The following is an 18699-nucleotide window of genomic DNA, read 5'->3' as shown; positions in this document are numbered from 1 at the left end:
TAACAGTGTCATAATCTGAACTCTGGTCGAGATAAAGCGGTGTCCACTTTCTGAGCTTTAACAGTGTGATAATCTGAACTCTGGTCGAGAGATAAAGCGGTGTCCACTTTCTGAGCTTTTCCCACAAGAACACTTTGGAGCAGAGACCAAATCTCTCGCTGACATTTTAGGGATGTTGCAATCCGCTCAGAGTAAAATATAGATTTTTTTACATTTTTAGTAGACGCTCTTATCCAGAGTGACTTACAGTTAGTGAGTGCATACATTATTGAATTTTTCTATACTGGGCCCCCGTGGGAATTGAACCCACAACCCTGGCGTTGCAAGCGCCATGCTCTACCAACTGAGCTACATGGGGCTACATCCACCTCCTTTTCACTGAAAGGCGGAACAAGCAGGCTGTTCTGACCAAGATCACACTCTGTTGAGGGTGCAGGCTGTTCTGACCAAGATCACACTCTGTTGAGGGTGCAGGCTGTTCTGACCAAGATCACACTCTGTTGAGGGTGCAGGCTGTTCTGACCAAGATCACACTCTGTTGAGGGTGCAGGCTGTTCTGACCAAGATCAAACTCTGTTGAGGGTGCAGGCTGGTCTGACCAAGATCACACTCTGTTGAGGGTGCAGGCTGTTCTGACCAAGATCACACTCTGTTGAGGGTGCAGGCTGTTCTGACCAAGATCAAACTCTGTTGAGGGTGCAGGCTGTTCTGACCAAGATCACACACTGTTGAGGGTGCAGGCTGTTCTGACCAAGATCAAACTCTGTTGAGGGTGCAGGCTGTTCTGACCAAGATCAAAATCTGTTGAGGGTGCAGGATGGTCTAACTTGATTCTGAGTACTTCCAGATCTATCGTGTTCCTCTACCACCCGTAGGAACCTTTTCATCATCCTCCCTCTCTGGAAGGATTTCCTCCTCCACCAAAGCAGTATAGACTAACTCTTTGGCTACTGCTTTTGAATTGGCATGTGCAATTTTGATGTCATAATGCTTTGTAATGATGAGCAGATTCACCTTCATACAGTTATCTAGCATCTCCCATGTAGGGTTTTCCACAAATGATTCCAACTTAAAGTCCATGCCTTTTTATATATTTTTTATTAGCATGTGTATTTATACAACTTTCACCAATCTTATAACTCCTCTGAGTGGATGTCAGTGACAGAATCTCTACCACAAAAGTGTATTTTGAACACTCAAATATATGGGCCCACAGAGCTTCAGAGTAAGTGATTAGAACGACTACCATACTCCTGGCAAACAAGATCCTGGCGAGCCCCAATTTTGTTACGTTCCTCAGCAAGAAACCAAAAATTGTTGCTCAAACAGAAGGGGAACTAACAATGACTCACTAACAACAACCAAAACGAAACCGGTTGGGTTCTAGGAGGGGTTCTGAAAGACACTCATGGGGGGGTCCACTGGAGGTTGACTAGCAACAACACCTGGGACCTAAAAGACTCCCACCATGAGACCCACTGAATCTGCCCAAGAAGAGGCCAACAAAATGAAAAACCACACCAAACTTAAAGACCAAAAAGTGAAGCAAAATGAAAGCAGGGAAGATCAGATAAAGGATTTTTTTTTTTTTTGATCAAATAGGGAGAGCCAACTAAAGGTGTGAATCCTCCACATCTCTCAAGCCAACTGGAGCACTGGGCCAGACACTCTTAAATATCACAAGTGAAACACCTGACTAACGAGGTGACAAGCCAGCACAGGAGTAACACATACTGACTAACGAGGTGACAAGCCAGCACAGGAGTAACACATACTGACTAACGACATGACAAGCCAGCACAGGAGTAACACATACTGACTAACGAGGTGACACCAATCGGTGTGCCCAACGTACTCACATCCAACCTCGAAATATAAATGGAAAAAAACAAGGCCTTTAACATACATTAATGTGGACCTGCTAACCTCTCACAATTACCAATAAGACGGGAGGTTAGCATGTCTTGGCGGTATGATCTTTGACCCTCTGTAAATTCCTCACTCATCATTATTCATGATTCATTCAGGATTATCCGTAATCATGGTAGCATCCACGTTAATGTTATTCCTTGTTTTAAAAAAATATATATATTTCTCTGAGCAATTCTATTAGTATAAAATAATATAATTTCCCAATTCTTTGAGCATACAACAAAGCTCAGTATTTGAATTATTTATTTTATACAGTCATTTTTGCTAATCTGTATCAAGGGTGTCAATCATTTCAGACCCCACTGTATATTAATGTAGTGATGTTACCTAGTGTAATATATTAATGTTGTGGTGTTACCTAATTTAATATATTAATGTAGTTTGGTTACCTAGTGGAATATATTAATATTTGTATTTATTATGGATCCCAAGGCAGCAGCTACTCTTCCTGGGGTCCAGCAAAATTAAGGAAGGTATACATTTTAAAAACATTACAATACATTCATAACAGATTTCACAACACACTAAGTGTGTGCCCTCAGGCCTCTACTCTACTACCACATATCTATAACACAAAATCCACATGTACATGTGCGTATAGTGTGTATGTTATCGTGTGTTTGTATGCATGTGTCTGTGCCTATGTTTGTGTTGCTTCACAGTCCCTGCTGTTCCATAAGGTGTATTTCTATCTGTTTTTTAAAATCTGATTCTACTGCTGGCATGAGTTATTTGATGTGGAATAGAGGTCCATGTAGTCATGGCTCTATGTAGTACTGTGTGCCTCCCATAGTCTGTTCTGGACTTGGGGATTGTGAAGAGACCTCTGGTGGCATGTCTTGTGGGGTATGCATGGCTGTCCGAGCTGTGTGCCAGTAGTTCAAACAGACAGCTCGGTGCATTCAACATGTCAATACCTCTCACAAATACAAGTAGTGATGAAGTCAATCTCTCCTCCACTTTGAGCCAAGAGAGATTGACATGCCAATTATTCATGTTAGCTCTCTGTGTACATCCAAGGGCCAGCCGTGCTGCCCTGTTCTGAGCCAATTGCAATTTTCCTAAGTCCCTCTTTGTGGCACCTGACCCCGACTGAACAGTAGTCCAGGTGCGACAAAACTAGGGCCTGTAGGACCTGCCTTGTTGATAGTGCTGTTAAGAATGCAGAATAGCGCTTTATTATGGACAGACTTCTCCCCATCCTAGCTACTGTTGTATCAATATGTTTTGACCATGACAGTTTACAATCCAGGGTTACTCCAAGCAGTTTAGTCTCCTCAACTTGCTCAATTTCCACATTATTCATTACAAGATCTAGTTGAGGTTTAGGGTTTAGTGAATGATTTGTCCCAAACACAATGCTTTTAGTTTTTGAAATATTTAGGACTAACTTATTCCTTGCCACCCATTCTGAAACTAACTGCAGCTCTTTGTTAAGTGTTGCAGTCATTTCAGTCGCTGTAGTAGCTGACGTGTATAGTGTTGAGTCATCTGCAAACATAGACACATTGGCTTTACTCAAAGCCAGTGGCATGTCGTTAGTAAAGATTGAAAAAAGTAAGGGGCCTAGACAGCTGTCCTGGGGAATTCCTGATTCTACCTGGATTATGTTGGAGAGGCTTTCATTAAAGAACACCCTCTGTGTTCTGTTAGACAGGTAAACTCTTTATCCACAATATAGCAGGGGGTGTAAAGCCATAACACATACGTTTTTCCAGCAACAGACTGTGATCTATAATGTCAAAAGCCGCGCTGAAGTCTAACAAAACAGCTCCCACAATCTTTTTACCATCAATTTCTCTCAGCCAATCATCAGTCATTTGTGTAAGTACTGTGCTTGTTGAATGTCGTTCCCTATAAGTGTGCTGAAAGTCTGTTGTCAATGTGTTCACTGTAAAATAGCATTGTATCTGGTCAAACACCATTTTTTCCAAAAGTTTACAAAGGGTTGGTAACAGGCTGATTGGTCGGCTATTTGAGCCAGTAAAGGGGGCTTTACTATTCTTAGGTAGGGGAATGACTTTTGCTTCCCTCCAGGCCTGAGGGCACACACTTTCTAGTGGGCTAAATTGAAGATATGGCAAATAGGAGTGGCAATATCATCCGCTATTATCCTCAGTAATTTTCCATCCAAGTTGTCAGACTTGTATTGTTGTCTATCAACAATGACAAGCCACCGGGGTGGTGGCTTGTCATTGTTGATAGACAACAATACTTTTTTCACCTCTTCCACACTCACTTTACGGAATTCAAAATTACAATGCTTGTCTTTCATAATTTGGTCAGATATACTTGGATGTGTAGTGTCAGCGTTTGTTGCTGGCATGTTATGCCTAAATTTGGTAATCTTGCCAATGAAGAAATCATTAAAGTAGTTGGCAATATCAGTGGGTTTTGTGGTGAATGAGCCATCTGATTCAATGAATGATGGAGCAGAGTTTGCCTTTTTGCCCAAAATTTCATTTAAGGTGCTCCAAAGCTTTTTACTATCATTCTTTATGTCATTTATCTTTGTTTCATAGTGTAGTTTCTACATGTGTAATTACACTATAACAAGTATTGACGTTCACTGTAACCACTTAGTTACAGTGTAATAACAACATGTAACTGGAAGTAATTGCGGTGTGTAATTACAGAGGTGTAACAATGAATGCTTGTTACCGCGCTTGGTGCAAATGGGCAGGTTTCCACTACATTCACCAACTTAGTGTTTCACTTCTTCTCAGCTGCATACAGTAACAACAATCTCAAAGGTTGTGATCCCTCATGAATGCACTGGGTGTCTGAGAGATTATAGCCTATACTCAATGGGCTCTAATTACTTACCCTTGAATGTGCAATGTTCAAACTATATCTCCACTCAGTGTTGTTGCTAGCACTGTAAAAACAGATCAGTAGGTCAACCTCGCTGACTGGGATCTTATATGGGTGGCATCCCAGATGTGGAAATATACAGTGAGTTTACCTAGTGGAATATATTAATGTAGTGATGTTACCTAGTGCAATATATTAATGTAGTGATGTTACCTAGTGGAATATATTAATGTAGTGTGTTTACCTAGTGGAATATATTAATGTAGTGATGTTACCTAGTTGAATACATTAATGTAGTGATGTTACCTAGTGCAATATATTAATGTAGTGATGTTACCTAGTGGAATATATTAATGTAGTGATGTTACCTAGTGGAATATATTAATGTAGTGATGTTACCTAGTGGAATATATTAATGTAGTGATGTTACCTAGTGGAATATATTAATGTAGTGATGTTACCTAGTGGAATATATTAATGTAGTGATGTTACCTAGTGGAATATATTAATGTAGTGATGTTACCTAGTGGAATATATTAATGTAGTGATGTTACCTAGTGGAATATATTAATGTAGTGATGTTACCTAGTGGAATATATTAATGTAGTGATGTTACCTAGTGGAATATATTAATGTAGTGATGTTACCTAGTGGAATATATTAATGTAGTGATGTTACCTAGTGGAATATATTAATGTAGTGATGTTACCTAGTGGAATATATTAATGTAGTGTGTTTACCTAGTGGAATATATTAATGTAGTGATGTTACCTAGTGGAATATATTAATGTAGTGATGTTACCTAGTGGAATATATTAATGTAGTGAGTTTACCTAGTGGAATATATTAATGTAGTGATGTTTCCTAGTGGAATATATTAATGTAGTGTGTTTACCTAGTGGAATATATTAATGTAGTGAGTTTACCTAATGGAATATATTAATGTAGTGATGTTACCTAGTGGAATATATTAATGTAGTGATGTTACCTAGTGCAATATATTAATGTAGTGATGTTACCTAGTGGAATATATTAATGTAGTGAGTTTACCTAGTTGAATACATGAATGTAGTGATGTTAACTAGTGGAATATATTAATGTAGTGATGTTACCTAGTGGAATATATTAATGTAGTGAGTTTACCTAGTGGAATATATGAATGTAGTGTGTTTACCTAGTGGAATATATTAATGTAGTGATGTTTCCTAGTGGAATATATTAATGTAGTGATGTTACCTAGTGGAATATATTAATGTAGTGATGTTACCTAGTGGAATATATTAATGTAGTGATGTTACCTAGTGGAATATATTAATGTAGTGATGTTACCTAGTGCAATATATTAATGTAGTGAGTTTACCTAATGGAATATATTAATGTAGTGTGTTTACCTAGTGGAATATATTAATGTAGTGATGTTACCTAGTGGAATATATTAATGTAGTGATGTTACCTAGTGGAATATATTAATGTAGTGTGTTTACCTAGTGGAATATATTAATGTAGTGATGTTACCTAGTGCAATATATTAATGTAGTGAGTTTACCTAATGGAATATATTAATGTAGTGATGTTACCTAGTGGAATATATTAATGTAGTGATGTTACCTAGTGGAATATATTAATGTAGTGATGTTACCTAGTGGAATATATTAATGTAGTGATGTTACCTAGTGGAATATATTAATGTAGTGTGTTTACCTAGTGGAATATATTAATGTAGTGATGTTACCTAGTGGAATATATTAATGTAGTGATGTTACCTAGTGGAATATATTAATGTAGTGATGTTACCTAGTGGAATATATTAATGTAGTGATGTTACCTAGTGGAATATATTAATGTAGTGATGTTACCTAGTGGAATATATTAATGTAGTGATGTTACCTAGTGGAATATATTAATGTAGTGTGTTTACCTAGTGGAATATATTAATGTAGTGATGTTACCTAGTGCAATATATTAATGTAGTGAGTTTACCTAATGGAATATATTAATGTAGTGATGTTACCTAGTGGAATATATTAATGTAGTGATGTTACCTAGTGCAATATATTAATGTAGTGAGTTTACCTAGTGGAATATATTAATGTAGTGATGTTACCTAGTGGAATATATTAATGTAGTGATGTTACCTAGTGGAATATATTAATGTAGTGATGTTACCTAGTGCAATATATTAATGTAGTGATGTTACCTAGTGGAATATATTAATGTAGTGATGTTACCTAGTGCAATATATTAATGTAGTGAGTTTACCTAGTGGAATATATTAATGTAGTGAGTTTACCTAGTGGAATATATTAATGTAGTGATGTTACCTAGTGGAATATATTAATGTAGTGATGTTACCTAGTGGAATATATTAATGTAGTGATGTTACCTAGTGCAATATATTAATGTAGTGATGTTACCTAGTGGAATATATTAATGTAGTGATGTTACCTAGTGCAATATATTAATGTAGTGAGTTTACCTAGTGCAATATATTAATGTAGTGATGTTACCTAGTGGAATATATTAATGTAGTGAGTTTACCTAATGGAATATATTAATGTAGTGATGTTACCTAGTGGAATATATTAATGTAGTGATGTTACCTAGTGCAATATATTAATGTAGTGATGTTACCTAATGGAATATATTAATGTAGTGATGTTACCTAGTGCAATATATTAATGTAGTGATGTTACCTAGTGGAATATATTAATGTAGTGTGTTTACCTAATGGAATATATTAATGTAGTGATGTTACCTAGTGCAATATATTAATGTAGTGATGTTACCTAGAGGAATATATTAATGTAGTGTGTTTACCTAGTGGAATATATTAATGTAGTGATGTTACCTAGTGCAATATATTAATGTAGTGATGTTACCTAGTGGAATATATTAATGTAGTGTGTTTACCTAGTGGAATATATTAATGTAGTGAGTTTACCTAATGGAATATATTAATGTAGTGATGTTACCTAGTGGAATATATTAATGTAGTGATGTTACCTAGTGGAATATATTAATGTAGGGATGTTACCTAGTGGAATATATTAATGTAGTGATGTTACCTAGTGGAATATATTAATGTAGTGATGTTACCTAGTGGAATATATTAATGTAGTGATGTTACCTAGTGGAATATATTAATGTAGTGATGTTACCTAGTGGAATATATTAATGTAGTGATGTTACCTAGTGGAATATATTAATGTAGTGAGTTTACCTAGTGCAATATATTAATGTAGTGATGTTACCTAGTGGAATATATTAATGTAGTGAGTTTACCTAGTTGAATACATGAATGTAGTGATATTACCTAGTGGAATATATTAATGTAGTGATGTTACCTAATGGAATATATTAATGTAGTGATGTTACCTAGTGGAATATATTAATGTAGTGATGTTACCTAGTGCAATATATTAATGTAGTGAGTTTACCTAATGGAATATATTAATGTAGTGTGTTTACCTAGTGGAATATATTAATGTAGTGATGTTACCTAGTGGAATATATTAATGTAGTGATGTTACCTAGTGGAATATATTAATGTAGTGTGTTTACCTAGTGCAATATATTAATGTAGTGATGTTACCTAGTGCAATATATTAATGTAGTGAGTTTACCTAGTGGAATATATGAATGTAGTGATGTTACCTAGTGGAATATATTAATGTAGTGATGTTACCTAGTGGAATATATTAATGTAGTGATGTTACCTAGTGCAATATATTAATGTAGTGAGTTTACCTAATGGAATATATTAATGTAGTGTGTTTACCTAGTGGAATATATTAATGTAGTGATGTTACCTAGTGGAATATATTAATGTAGTGAGTTTACCTAGTGGAATATATTAATGGAGTGAGTTTACCTAATGGAATATATTAATGTAGTGTGTTTACCTAGTGGAATATATTAATGTAGTGATGTTAACTAGTGGAATATATTAATGTATTGAGTTTACCTAGTGGAATATATTAATGTAGTGAGTTTACCTAATGGAATATATTAATGTAGTGATGTTACCTAGTGGAATATATTAATGTAGTGATGTTACCTAGTGGAATATATTAATGTAGTGTGTTTACCTAGTGGAATATATTAATGTAGTGATGTTACCTAGTGGAATATATTAATGTAGTGAGTTTACCTAATGGAATATATTAATGTAGTGTGTTTACCTAGTGGAATATATTAATGTAGTGAGTTTACCTAGTGGAATATATTAATGTAGTGATGTTACCTAGTGGAATATATTAATGTAGTGAGTTTACCTAGTGGAATATATTAATGTAGTGATGTTACCTAGTGGAATATATTAATGTAGTGAGTTTACCTAGTGGAATATATTAATGTAGTGAGTTTACCTAGTGGAATATATTAATGTAGTGAGTTAACCAAGTGGAATATAGTAATGTAGTGATGTTACCTAGTGGAATATATTAATGTAGTGAGTTAACCTAGTGGAATATATTAATGTAGTGATGTTACCTAGTGGAATATATTAATGTAGTGTGTTTACCTAGTGGAATATATTAATGGAGTGAGTTTACCTAGTGCAATATATTAATGTAGTGATGTTACCTAGTGCAATATATTAATGTAGTGAGTTTACCTAATGGAATATATTAATGTAGTGAGTTTACCTAGTGGAATATATTAATGTAGTGATGTTACCTAGTGGAATATATTAATGTTAACTAGTGGAATATATTAATGTATTGAGTTTACCTAGTGGAATATATTAATGTAGTGAGTTTACCTAATGGAATATATTAATGTAGTGATGTTACCTAGTGGAATATATTAATGTAGTGATGTTACCTAGTGGAATATATTAATGTAGTGTGTTTACCTAGTGGAATATATTAATGTAGTGATGTTACCTAGTGGAATATATTAATGTAGTGAGTTTACCTAATGGAATATATTAATGTAGTGTGTTTACCTAGTGGAATATATTAATGTAGTGAGTTTACCTAGTGGAATATATTAATGTAGTGATGTTACCTAGTGGAATATATTAATGTAGTGAGTTTACCTAGTGGAATATATTAATGTAGTGATGTTACCTAGTGGAATATATTAATGTAGTGAGTTTACCTAGTGGAATATATTAATGTAGTGAGTTTACCTAGTGGAATATATTAATGTAGTGAGTTAACCAAGTGGAATATATTAATGTAGTGATGTTACCTAGTGGAATATATTAATGTAGTGAGTTAACCTAGTGGAATATATTAATGTAGTGATGTTACCTAGTGGAATATATTAATGTAGTGTGTTTACCTAGTGGAATATATTAATGGAGTGAGTTTACCTAGTGCAATATATTAATGTAGTGATGTTACCTAGTGCAATATATTAATGTAGTGAGTTTACCTAATGGAATATATTAATGTAGTGAGTTTACCTAGTGGAATATATTAATGTAGTGATGTTACCTAGTGGAATATATTAATGTAGTGAGTTTACCTAGTGGAATATATTAATGTAGTGATGTTACCTAGTGCAATATATTAATGTAGTGATGTTAACTAGTGGAATATATTAATGTATTGAGTTTACCTAGTGGAATATATTAATGTAGTGAGTTTACCTAATGGAATATATTAATGTAGTGATGTTACCTAGTGGAATATATTAATGTAGTGATGTTACCTAGTGGAATATATTAATGTAGTGTGTTTACCTAGTGGAATATATTAATGTAGTGATGTTACCTAGTGGAATATATTAATGTAGTGAGTTTACCTAATGGAATATATTAATGTAGTGTGTTTACCTAGTGGAATATATTAATGTAGTGATGTTTCCTAGTGGAATATATTAATGTAGTGAGTTTACCTAGTGGAATATATTAATATAGTGTGTTTACCTAGTGGAATATATTAATGTAGTGATGTTACCTAGTGGAATATACTAATGTAGTGAGTTTACCTAGTGGAATATATTAATGTAGTGATGTTACCTAGTGGAATATATTAATGTAGTGTGTTTACCTAGTGGAATATATTAATGTAGTGATGTTACCTAGTGGAATATATTAATGTAGTGATGTTACCTAGTGGAATATATTAATGTAGTGATGTTACCTAGTGGAATATATTAATGTAGTGATGTTACCTAGTGGAATATATTAATGCAGTGAGTTTACCTAGTGGAATATATGAATGTAGTGATGTTACCTAGTGGAATATATTAATGTAGTGAGTTTACCTAGTGGAATATATTAATGTAGTGATGTTACCTAGTGGAATATATTAATGTAGTGAGTTTACCTAGTGGAATATATTAATGTAGTGATGTTACCTAGTGGAATATATTAATGTAGTGAGTTTACCTAGTGGAATATATTAATGTAGTGAGTTTACCTAGTGGAATATATTAATGTAGTGATGTTACCTAGTGGAATATATTAATGTAGTGAGTTTACCTAGTGGAATATATTAATGTAGTGATGTTACCTAGTGGAATATATTAATGTAGTGAGTTAACCTAGTGGAATATATTAATGTAGTGATGTTACCTAGTGGAATATATTAATGTAGTGATGTTACCTAGTGGAATATATTAATGTAGTGAGTTTACCTAGTGGAATATATTAATGTAGTGAGTTTACCTAGTGGAATATATTAATGTAGTGATGTTACCTAGTGGAATATATTAATGTAGTGTGTTTACCTAGTGGAATATATTAATGTAGTGAGTTTACCTAGTGGAATATATGAATGTAGTGATGTTACCTAGTGGAATATATTAATGTAGTGATGTTACCTAGTGGAATATACTAATGTAGTGATGTTACCTAGTGGAATATATTAATGTAGTGATGTTACCTAGTGGAATATATTAATGTAGTGATGTTACCTAATGGAATATATTAATGTAGTGATGTTACCTAGTGGAATATATTAATGTAGTGAGTTTACCTAGTGGAATATATTAATGTAGTGATGTTACCTAGTGGAATATATTAATGTAGTGATGTTTCCCAGTGGAATATATTAATGTAGTGAGTTTACCTAGTGGAATATATTAATGTAGTGATGTTACCTAGTGGAATATATTAATGTAGTGATGTTACCTAGTAGAATATATTAATGTAGTGAGTTTACCTTGCTCCGCCAACAGGGGACCTGCGTCCAGGGTCCATTGCTGCAGGCTCCTCCCCCAGTGAGTGGGAGTCTTTACTCAGTAACTGGAGACGTGAGGCCAGCTCCAGCCCACCACCACCCACGGCAGTCAGTCTGCCCTCCTCAGGGCTACTCTGCCTGGGCCGAGGCTCAGACACCTCCCCCCAAAGTTTGGATCTCCTCTGTAACACACAACAATCAACATACCAATAATAACAAATACCAACAACAACTGGAAAGAAAGATCAAAGTCATGTGACTGAAATCTATGAACAGTGAAAAGGTGCCATTTGTAGTAGTAGCAGTGCACCATATTAAAGGAGTATGCTACTGGATAATATAGTAGGAAATGGGGTTAGGACATAAAGACACTAGTGCCCATCTCCTATCCATACACTGGCCTCTTCTGTGACAGCATGGGCAGCGCCTTTGAGGGCTCTCTCCATTTCAAGGTAGTCAATTTCTTCTTATACTTCTAGGAGAGTATTGGCAGTTCATAAACAAACTGAACAGTTGCATACCACCTACTGTGCTGGAGTGTGTGTAATCTGAACAGGTATAAAGCCAAGGTTGGTGATTTACTGCCCCCTGGAGGGTGTTGTCTGAACAGGTATAAAGCCAAGGTTGGTGCTTTACTGCCCCCTGGAGGGTGTAATCTGAACAGGTATAAAGCCAAGGTTGGTGATTTACTGCCACCTGGAGGGTGTTGTCTGAACAGGTATAAAGCCAAGGTTGGTGATTTACTGCCACCTGGAGGGTGTTGTCTGAACAGGTATAAAGCCAAGGTTGGTGATTTACTGCCCCCTGGAGGGTGTTGTCTGAACAGGTATAAAGCCAAGGTTGGTGATTTACTGCCACCTGGAGGGTGTTGTCTGAACAGGTATAAAGCCAAGGTTGGTGATTTACTGCCACCTGGAGGGTGTTGTCTGAACAGGTATAAAGCCAAGGTTGGTGATTTACTGCCACCTGGAGGGTGTTGTCTGAACAGGTATAAAGCCAAGGTTGGTGATTTTACTGCCACCTGCAGTTATGGAATGTTTTCTCAGCAGTATAATTCATTGGCTGACCCCTCCTGCTGACTTAGATGGAATTCTGTGATCCATCCTTAATCCATAGCCCCACCCAGTTGACTACCATTGTTGGGCCGTGGGTGTGAAAGATTCAGCAGGCTACTGGCATTACACACCTGGCTAAAATATTACTGTAGCTCTGTTGTAATAACTTTCATAGATAACTTTGACACCTTCTGGAAACAGAAGATGCTCCACAGGAATGACAGAGTCCATCCAAACCATCTTGGCTCCTGGACTCTGTACACGCATTTCAAAGCTGCATTGAGACAATGACTTATCAATGACCCAAGCCCAGCTCAGATAATCCCTACCATAGTGTCGCTGAGTTGTCATAATACTGCAGCAAATGTACATTATCCCTGGGGCGTTGGAAGACACAATGTAAGTAACCTAATTAATGTCCCTCTAACTGCCCTGAATGCCTCTGCTGATCCTACAGCTATTGTATGCAGTAATCATATGACTATTAACCAGAGTTATACTGTTAGCACTGAGGACGTGTGCCCTAGTAGGAAGTCCACTGTGTGCAGCTCACCCTGCACTATCAGCTCCAACATAAATAACATGAGAATGTCTACTTCTGATAAGCTTCCCAGAAAAGCAATAAAATCAATCAAGCATCCCAGAAAAGTGGTAGAAATAGCCACATTAACATATGTAGCCTAAGAAACAAGGTTCATGAAATCAATAACTTGCTAGTAACAGATTACATTAATATTCTAACTATCTCTGAAACTCACTTAGATAATACCTCTGATGATACAGTGGTAGCAATACATGGTTATAACATCTACAGAAAAGAAGGAAATGCCAATGGGGGCAGTGTTGCAGTCTACATTCAGAGCCAAATTCCTGTAAAGCTTAGAGAGGATCTCTTGTTAAATACTGTTGAAGTAATATGGCTACAGGTTCACCTGCCTCACCTAAAGCCCATTCTGGTGGGAAGCTGCTATAGACCACCAAGTGCTAACAGTCAGTATCTGGATAACGTGTGAAATGCTTGATAATGTATGTGATATCAATAGAGCTGTATATTTTCTGGGTGACCTAAATATTGACTGGCTTTCCTCAAGCTGCCCACTCAAGAAAAAGGTTCAAACTGTAACCAGTGCCTGCAACCTGGTTCAGATTATCAGTCAACCTACCAGGGTATTTACAACCTGAACAGGAATGAAATCATCAACATGTTTTGATCACATCTTTACTAATGCTGCAGAAATGTGCTTGAAAGCAGTATCCAGATCCATTGGATGTAGTGATCACAATACAGTAGCCATATCTAGGGAAACCAAAGTTCCAAAGGCTGGGCCTAATATAGTTTATAAGAGGTCATACAATACGTTTTGTAGTGATTCCTATGTTGTTGATGTAAATAATATTCACTGGTCTGTGGTGTGTAATGAGGAGCAACCAGACGCTGCACTTGACACATTTATGAAATAGCTTATTCAAGTTACTAATAAGCATGCACCCATTAAGAAAATGACTGTAAAAACTTAAATCCCCATGGATTGATGAGGAACTGAAAAAATGTATGGTTGAGAGGGATGAGGCAAAAGGAATGGCAAATAAGTCTGGCAGCACAACCGATTGGCAAACGTACTGCGAATTGAGAAATCATGTGACTAAACTGAATTAAAAGAAGAAGAAACTATACTATGAAACAAAGATAAATGACAAAGAATGTTAGTAAAAAGCTTTGGAGCAACTTAAATTAAATGTTGTGCAAAAAGGCAAACTCGGCTCCTTCATTCATTAATTAGATGGCTCATTCATCACAAAACCCACTGATATTGCCAACTACTTTAATGATTTTTTCATTGGCAAGATTAGCAAACGTAGGCATGACATGCCTGCCACAAACGCAAACACTACACATCCAAGTATTTCTGACCAAATTATGAAAGACAAGCATTGTAATTTTGAATTCGGTAAAGTGAGCGTGGAAGAGGTGACATTTTTTGTTGTTGTCTATCAACAATGACAAGCCACCTGGGTCTGACAACTTGGATGGGAAATTACTGAGGATAATAGAGGACAATATTGCCACTCCTCAATCTAAGCCTACAAGAAAGCGTGCCCTCAGGCCTGGAGGTAGGCAAGTGTCATTCCACTACCCAAGAATAGTAAAGCCCCCTTTACTGGCTCAAATAGCCAACTAATCAGCCTGTCACCAACCCGTGGTAAACTTTGGGAACAAAATGTGTTTGACCAGATACAATGCTATTTTACAGTAAACAAATTGACAACAGACTTTTAGCAAGCTTATAGGGAAGGACAATCAACATGCATGGCACTTACACACATGACTGATGATTGGCTGAGAGAAATTGATGATAAAAAGATTGTGGGAGCTGTTTTGTTAGACTTCAGTGCAGCTTTTGACATTATCAATTACAGTCTGCTGCTGGAAAAACTAATGTGTTCTGGCTTTACACCCCCTGCTATATTGTGGATAAATCTGTCTAACAGAACACAGAGGGTGTTCTTTAATGGAAGCCTCTCCAACATAATCCAGGTAGAATCAGGAATTCCCCAGGACAGCTGTCTAGGCCCCTTACTTTTTAAAATCTTTACTAATGACATGCCACTCACTGGCTTTGAGTAGAGCCAGCGTGTCTATGTACAGTGGGGGAAAAAAGTATTTAGTCAGCCACCAATTGTGCAAGTTCTCCCACTTAAAAAGTGGTTCTCTGTAGCTCAGCTGGTAGAGCACGGCGCTTGTAACGCCAAGGTAGTGGGTTCGATCCCCGGGACCACCCATACACAAAAACAAATGTATGCACGCATGACTGTAAGTCGCTTTGGATAAAAGCGTCTGCTAAATGGCATATTATTATTATTATTATTAAAAAGATGAGAGAGGCCTGTAATTTTCATCATAGGTACACGTCAACTATGACAGACAAAATGAGAAAACAAAATCCAGAAAATCACATTGTAGGATTTTTAATGAATGTATTTGCAAATTATGGTGGAAAATAAGTATTTGGTCAATAACAAAAGTTTCTCAATACTTTGTTATATACCCTTTGTTGGCAATGACACAGGTCAAACGTTTTCACTAAGTCTTCACAAGATTTTCACATACTATTGCTGGTATTTTGGCCCATTCCTCCATACAGATCTCCTTTAGAGCAGTGATGTTTTGGGGCTGTCGCTGGGCAACACAGACTTTCAACTCACTCCAAAGATTTTCTATGGGGTTGAGATCTGGAGACTGGCTAGGCCACTCCAGGACCTTGAAATGCTTCTTACGAAGCCAATCCTTCGTTGCCCGGGCGGTGTGTTTGGGATCATTGTCATGCTGAAAGACCCAGCCACGTTTCATCTTCAATGCCCTTGCTGATGGAAGGAGGTTTTCACTCAAAATCTCACGATACATGGCCCCATTCATTCTTTCCTTTACACGGATCAGTCGTCCCTTTGCAGAAAAACAGCCCCAAAGCATGATGTTTCCACCCCCATGCTTCACAGTAGGTATGGTGTTCTTTGGATGCAACTCAGCATTCTTTGTCCTCCAAACACGACGAGTTGAGTTTTCACCAAAAGGTTCTATTTTGGTTTCATCTGACCATATGACATTCTCCCAATCCTCTTCTGGATCATCCAAATGCACTCTAGCAAACTTCAGACGGGCCTGGACATGTACTGGCTTAAGCAGGGGGACACGTCTGGCACTGCAGGATTTGAGTCCCTGGCGGCATAGTGTGTTACTGATGGTAGGCTTTGTTACTTTGGTCCCAGCTCTCTGCAGGTAATTCACTAGGTCCCCCCGTGTGGTTCTGGGATTTTTGCTCACCGTTCTTGTGATCACTTTGACCCCACGGGGTGAGATCTTGCGTGGAGCCCCAGATCGAGGGAGATTATCAGTGGTCTTGTATGTCTTCAATTTCCTAATAATTGCTCCCACAGTTGATTTCTTCAAACCAAGCTGCTTAGCTATTGCAGATTCAGTCTTCCCAGCCTGGTGCAGGTCTACAATTTTGTTTCTGGTGTCCTTTGACAGCTCTTTGGTCTTGGCCATAGTGGAGTTTGGAGTGTGACTGTTTGAGGTTGTGGACAGGTGTATTTTATACTGATAACAAGTTCAAACAGGTGCCATTAATACAGGTAACGAGTGGAGGACAGAGGAGCCTCTTAAAGAAGAAGTTACAGGTCTGTGAGAGTCAGAAATCTTGCTTGTTTGTAGGTGACCAAATACTTATTTTCCACCATAATTTGCAAATAAATTCATAAAAAATCCTACAATGTGATTTTCTGGATTTTTTTCCCTCAATTTGTCTGTCATAGTTGGTGTGTACCTATGATGAAAATTACAGGCCTCTCTCATCTTTTTAAGTGGGAGAACATGCACAATTGGTGGCTGACTAAATACTTTTTTCCCCCACTGTACACATGGATTTCAAATCAAATCAAATCAAATCAAATCAAATTTTATTGGTCACATGCGCCGAATACAACAGGTGCAGACATTACAGTGAAATGCTTACTTACAGCCCTTAACCAACAGTGCATTTATTTTAAACAAAAAAGTAAGAATAAAACAACAACAAAAAAGTGTTGAGAAAAAAAGAGCAGAAGTAAAATAAAGTGACAGTAGGGAGGCTATATATACAGTAAAATAAAGTGACAGTAGGGAGGCTATATATACAGGGGGGTACCGTTGCAGAGTCAATGTGCGGGGGCACCGGCTAGTTGAGGTAGTTGAGGTAATATGTACATGTGGGTAGAGTTAAAGTGACTATGCATAAATACTTACTTAACAGAGTAGCAGCAGCGTAAAAAGGATGGGGTGGGGGGGCAGTGCAAATAGTCCGGGTAGCCATGATTAGCTGTTCAGGAGTCTTATGGCTTGGGGGTAGAAGCTGTTGAGAAGTCTTTTGGACCTAGACTTGGCACTCCGGTACCGCTTGCCATGCGGTAGCAGAGAGAACAGTCTATGACTAGGGTGGCTGGAGTCTTTGACAATTTTGAGGGCCTTCCTCTGACACCGCCTGGTATAGAGGTCCTGGATGGCAGGGAGCTTTGCCCCAGTGATGTACTGGGCCGTACGCACTACCCTCTGTAGTGCCTTGCGGTCAGAGGCCAAGCAGTTGCCATACCAGGCGGTGATGCAACCAGTCAGGATGCTCTCGATGGTGCAGCTGTAGAATTTTTTGAGGATCTGAGGACCCATGCCAAATCTTTTTAGTCTCCTGAGGGGGAATAGGCTTTGTCGTGCCCTCTTCACGACTGTCTTGGTGTGTTTGGACCATGATAGTTCGTTGGTGATGTGGACACCAAGGAACTTGAAGCTCTCAACCTGTTCCACTACAGCCCCGTCGATGAGAATGGGGGCGTGCTCAGTCCTCTTTTTTTTCCTGTAGTCCACAATCATCTCCTTTGTCTTGGTCACGTTGAGGGAGAGGTTGTTGTCCTGGCACCACACGGCCAGATCTCTGACCTCCTCCCTATAGGCTGTCTCATCGTTGTCGGTGATCAGGCCTACCACTGTTGTGTCGTCGGCAAACTTAATGATGGTGTTGGAGTCGTGCCTGGCCATGCAGTCATGGGTGAACAGAGAGTACAGGAGGGGACTGAGCACGCACCCCTGAGGGGCCCCCGTGTTGAGGATCAGTGTGGCAGATGTGTTGTTACCTACCCTTACCACCTGGGGGCGGCCCGTCAGGAAGTCCAGGATCCAGTTGCAGAGGGAGGTGTTTAGTCCCAGGATCCTTAGCTTAGTGATGAGCTTAGAGGGC

The 18699-nt window shown here is 37.7% G+C and overlaps 1 protein-coding gene across 1 annotated transcript in view; it reads right to left on the bottom strand.

Annotated features, from left to right (window-relative positions):
- LOC311124863 (SH3 and multiple ankyrin repeat domains protein 3-like) overlaps positions 1 to 18699 on the bottom strand; it is a gene marked incomplete at its 5' end in the record, with an annotated part of 108123 nt that overhangs the window by 16599 nt on the left and 72825 nt on the right. Inside the window, 1 exon segment of the mRNA XM_084198961.1 lies at positions 11865 to 12064. Coding sequence (XP_084055087.1) covers positions 11865 to 12064 — 200 coding nt within the window.

This window comes from Coregonus lavaretus, assembly GCF_964263955.1.
Source record: "Coregonus lavaretus genome assembly, contig: HAP1_SCAFFOLD_1184, whole genome shotgun sequence".
Classification (NCBI taxonomy): domain Eukaryota; kingdom Metazoa; phylum Chordata; class Actinopteri; order Salmoniformes; family Salmonidae; genus Coregonus; species Coregonus lavaretus.
The sequence above is the reverse complement of the archived record's forward strand: the minus strand, read 5'-3'. Positions and strand labels throughout refer to the sequence as shown.